The 5,287-nt window shown below is 28.1% G+C and overlaps 1 protein-coding gene across 1 annotated transcript; it reads left to right on the top strand.

The window, feature by feature from the left end:
* Positions 1-3,265: 3,265 nt before the first annotated feature.
* On the top strand, positions 3,266-4,341 carry LOC113849175 (transcription factor MYB8-like). The gene is made up of 2 exons (XM_027478875.1): positions 3,266-3,430; positions 3,591-4,341. Exons 1-2 carry the CDS (start codon positions 3,298-3,300, stop codon positions 4,316-4,318), a joined length of 861 nt encoding a protein of 286 aa, XP_027334676.1. The 5' UTR covers positions 3,266-3,297; the 3' UTR covers positions 4,319-4,341.
* The last annotated feature ends 946 nt before the right edge of the window (positions 4,342-5,287 follow it).

Consider the following 5,287-nt stretch of genomic DNA (forward strand, 5'->3'; position numbering starts at 1 on the left):
TTTAAAAGCTTCTATAAAATATAATATAATTAATAAAAATTACTAAAACTTTTCAAAATGTACTAATTTAATGCAATAGTGTAGTACAACAAATTAATTTTAATTTTAAAACTAAATTTATTAATGTATTAAAAATTAATTTTGTCTTAGATTTAAAACTAATTTAATGTAAAATATTAGATTTATAATTAGTTTCAACTAAAACTAAATTTAAAATCTGGACTTTTTAGTCTCGTTCATTAGAAAAAAATAAATTTAAAAATAAATATAAATTTTAAAACTAATTTTAAAAAATAAAATAATTTAAAATCCAATCAAGAATAGTTGTAGTGATTTTCTGTATATGTATTACCATTTGATTAGTTGGTTTGACACTAGTTAAATATTTGCGATTACAAAGAACTTACTAGAATACAAGTTACTTAATCGCGTTTCAAACAATTGCATTCACTTTGTCCTCTCATTTCTTCCCTTTTATTTTTCTCTAACTTCAAGTTGTCATGTCTTTCAACATTACGAAGATATGAACCTTCAGGCACCCCCTGGAATGAGCAGCTTATTGCTCGTGGATTCTATGAAGTTCACACTGTTAATTGGAGAGTAGTAGTTGTTTTCTTTGTTTTCCTATTAATATGGTAAAAGAAAAATGTTTAAATATCGGCGTTCAAACATAAAAAAATCTTAGCCAAACACCAGGTGCGTACTAATTGAGATTTTATTTTATTCTTATATATATATATATATATATATATATATATATATTCTACGGAAATAAATGCGTGTCGATAGAGATGGTCAAAAAGCATCGAGCTCGTGCTTGAAAATATAAGTTATCAAAATGTATAGTCTACAAGGTGATGTACTGTATTTGTCTCTTTTTGTTTTAATATCATCAATGCGTTAAGTTTCAAAATTGGTGAACTTTTTTCTAACAAGGCAGTGGGCGTAATATTTCGCTTAATTTCAAAGTGACGTATTGAAAAAATATATATTTGGAATATATGTTCTTCCTTAATTACTTTACATAGATTTGTTCTCCAAATTCAACAGCCTCCACCACTACTTCAATATATTCGTCTTGCTTCTGCATGTTTTGTTTTGTTTCTACGATATTTTGTTCCTTTTTCTTCCATTTTATATTCTCTTACTATTGGGAGAAGATACGTAAGATGAAAAAAATACGAGTATACTCAGGTTGATTTAAGGTCGGTTGAATGAACATTCATTTATAAGTAAATTAAAGATAAACTCGTTTTCTGTGAGTGTGTGTGTGTTTTAAACTTTTTTTTATAGGCAGAATTTATTTATGAAAATACAATATGTACTCCATTTCATATACAAACTATATATATATATATATATATATATATATATATATATATATATATGTTTTTTTAATAGTAAAAGCAAATTCAATTTTAAAGATAAAATGTGTTTGTTTAAATGTTAAAATAGAGAATAAAGATCGACTTCATGCATGTTGTAGAAAGGAAGGACAAATTGTCAAGCTTCGTTGCTATTAGATCGACCATCAAAGGTTGAATGGAATTATAAGTAAAAAAACAGCATTGGCCATCAATGGTGCATGCATGTCTCTTTTTAATATATAGTATTTTAATAAAATCGACCAAAAGTTCGAGTGGCCATTTCTTCACTTGTCGATGTCGTTGCAAACGGACGGAGATCGACAGCAGGCTGACGCCGCCAGAGAGAGAGAGCCGTTTCATGCCGCCAGAGAGAGAGCCGTTTCATGCCGCCGGAGAGAGAGAGAGAGAGAGAGAGAGGAATGAAAAGGCCAGCTTCTCTTGTTTTTCTTTTAATATTAGAGTCATGACTAGTTTAGTAATACAAATTTGACCTAAGATTAAAAAATAGATTAAATTAAAAAATGTTTTGTATAAAATATCATTTTTTAAACTTATATAAGGGAAAAATACATTTTCATTTTAATTAAAAAATGTTTACAAATTTGTTTTAACCATTTTTTTCAAATTATAATAATCTAAAAGTTTTTCTATTAAATAGTAATTAAAACAAAAAGAAGTTGGCTTTAATATAGGGAATAAAAAAAATTCATTTTACGGTCAAAGTACAATTCTTTTGTATAGATTCTTTAGAACTAAAATATTAAAAAATGTTATTAATATAAAGACTAAATTTAACTCAGTTATGATATCAAGAAAAAATAATACTAAATCTAATAAGCAAAATTTAAATTTAACCATTAAAATGAAAGCATAGGATTGTTATAAATGTAAAGTTTGACATTTTGTGATAATTAATCTTTTCCCGTTCTGAATTTTATTAATATCCTGTCCCATTCCCATTAACATACATTTTTTTTACTTAAACAAATTACTCAGATTATTTTATAATTGAAAATTTCTTTTACTTTCTAATAAAAATATATTTAAAAAAAGTATATAATTCAAATTAATTTATGTATATATTAATTATATTTAATAATTTAAATTTATTTTTTAAACTTTTTGCCTAGAACATAGATATCTTTTACCGTTTACAATCCGAACAACTACTGTCCAATTGGTTCTAATACCTTTATCATTTAATTATAATTACTCTCATTTGGCTATTATGTATTATTATTTTGATTAATGAAATTTCAAATAATACCAAACGAAATAGACAAGGGTTAGAACAACGTGGCATGATTTCCACTGTTTCTTTACTTTTTATCTAACCAACCAAATAAATTTTTCCTGATTCGTGACTTTTTCATACCGATCATTTTCGTACTATTGAACAGTACTACTGTCTCGATTATAACACTTCATAGTAACACGTATGAGAAAAAATAAAATGTAAATACGTACGCAACAGGAATTATTGCAACCTGCAAGAGAAATGATCCTTCTTAATTTATTTGTAACAAAAAAATAATTTTTTTTAAGATCACAGATTTTTTTTTCTGGATGTAACTTTTCAAATATTTAAGAAAATGACGCTTTATTTATCAAAAACAAACATTGCAGCCAATAAGAAAATCCAATAATTTTACACATAAATATTAATTTAATAATCATTACACAGAGACGGATAGCACAGGAAATGTGAATAGATAATAGCAGCCACTGTTGGCTATCAATTTGTCCTTTTCGACAGCATGACAATGATATAAAAATAATAATAAAGAAATGGTGCAGCTTAACTAGTATATAAATGGATCAAGGTTTCGGGATCATTAGGTGCTCTGCTAAAGTGCTTCTCTTGCAGAGGGCCCTTCTCTCTGTTGTACAGCTTATAGTGAGAGAAACCTACTTTTTAGAGTGCAAAAAGATGGGAAGAGCCCCTTGTTGTTCTAAAGTTGGGTTGCACAAAGGTCCATGGACTCCTAAAGAAGATGCATTGCTTACCAAGTATATTCAAGCTCATGGAGAAGGCCTATGGAAATCACTACCAAAGAAAGCTGGTAATTAAGAGTTAAACATGTTAATTTGCTAATTCATTTCTCAATTTTATGTCTCATGTTTTTCTTTGATGGGGTGGGTTTGGTTTATTTAAGTTAATATGTTATTCATTTTATAACTACATAAGTAATCACTGATTCATAATTCTGCTTGAATATTCAGGGCTTCTTAGATGTGGAAAAAGTTGTAGACTTAGATGGATGAACTATCTAAGACCTGACATAAAGAGAGGGAACATAACCCCTGAAGAAGATGATCTTATAATCAGAATGCATTCACTTTTGGGAAATAGATGGTCCCTCATAGCAGGAAGATTACCAGGAAGAACAGATAATGAAATAAAGAACTATTGGAATACTCATCTTAGCAAAAAGCTGAAAAATCATGGAACAGATGACAATAACACACAGAATATGTTGTTGGAAAATCCTCAACCCCAACAAGAACCTGCCACAGGGAACAAAAAGAAGAGCAACGGTGGCAAAAAGAAGAATAAGCATAAGAACAAAGACACGAATGCAGAGCCACCCAAGACCCAAGTTTATTTACCAAAACCCATTAGAGTGAAAGCCTTGTATTTACCAAGAACGGATAGTAACACCTTCACCTTTGAGTCCAATTCAGCTAGCGCATCAACAAGCCATGAAAAGGAAGAAAGCCCGTTAACAAAAGAATCAAATGTGCTTTGTGGAATTGATGACGATGGTTTTGGCTTTTTTGGTGAGGACCATGACTTAGTCAACACATCAGATGTTGAATGTCAATCTTATTTTGCCACGGATCATGGCACGCTAGAGAAACTCTATGAAGAGTATTTCCAAATCTTGAACATGAATGATGATCATACCCAATTTGAGTTGGATTCCTTTGCGGAATCTTTATTGGAGTGAAAAAATAATGCTAATGATATTGATCCCTCGTACATGTTACTTTATATTTGTATAATTTTCTATCATCTAATCTCATCTCGTTACATTTTGATAATTACGTCACTTATGTTATATAATGTATGTAATGTGCACTTCTTAGTATATGCCCTGCGTCGTTCTGCCTAAAAACGATCATGAAGAAGAAAGAAACAAACCAAGCACGTGTATAGAGATCTTTTCCTTTTTAACTTCATAGGAAAATCAATAAACTTTTCTGAAAGTGAAATGTTCGAAGCTTGCTTCTCACGTGCGTACTAAGGTTTTTGTTATTTTCTTGTTCTCTTTATGTTCACATAAATCAAAAGAGTGGTATGCTGAATTAGTGTGTTTTAATCATAAATTTTTATATGGTTACTAAATTATCATGGTCTTGACTGATAGCAATTCAACATGTATATATTTTTTATAAAAAATAATAATAAATTGAATACGTGACAAGGCATTAATGGTGGAACCACATGATTTGGATTATTTAAAAAAATTCGTCTTTTAACGGATATTTTTTCTATTTATTTCATTTGTTATTTTTCACAAGATATATATATATATATATATACACTTATCTTTCACTTTTAAAATTTTGAAACAAACTAACTATTTTTTTTCAATTATACTCTTAATTTAAAATAAAAATAATTGATAAGAAAATTTTAAAAGAATTATAGAAAATTATAATAATAAAAATGATGTCTTAAATTAGTATAAAATTTGATACAAAACCTTAAAGTAACAGATAAAAAATAGAACGAATATTATTTTGTTGACATAAACTATTTTAAAAACTGATTGAACTGAAAAATCGGAAAAAAAATCAGTTATTCATCTAAAATGCACGACGACATAATAAACATTTTCATGATAAATTGTATATTTATTTATTATTCAATTAAGTAGCGACGTAGGACATTTAAAACGAATTCAATTCATGTT

The sequence above is a fragment of the Abrus precatorius genome, unplaced genomic scaffold, assembly GCF_003935025.1.
Source record: "Abrus precatorius isolate BTA unplaced genomic scaffold, Abrus_2018 Scaffold9, whole genome shotgun sequence".
Classification (NCBI taxonomy): Eukaryota; Viridiplantae; Streptophyta; class Magnoliopsida; order Fabales; family Fabaceae; genus Abrus; species Abrus precatorius.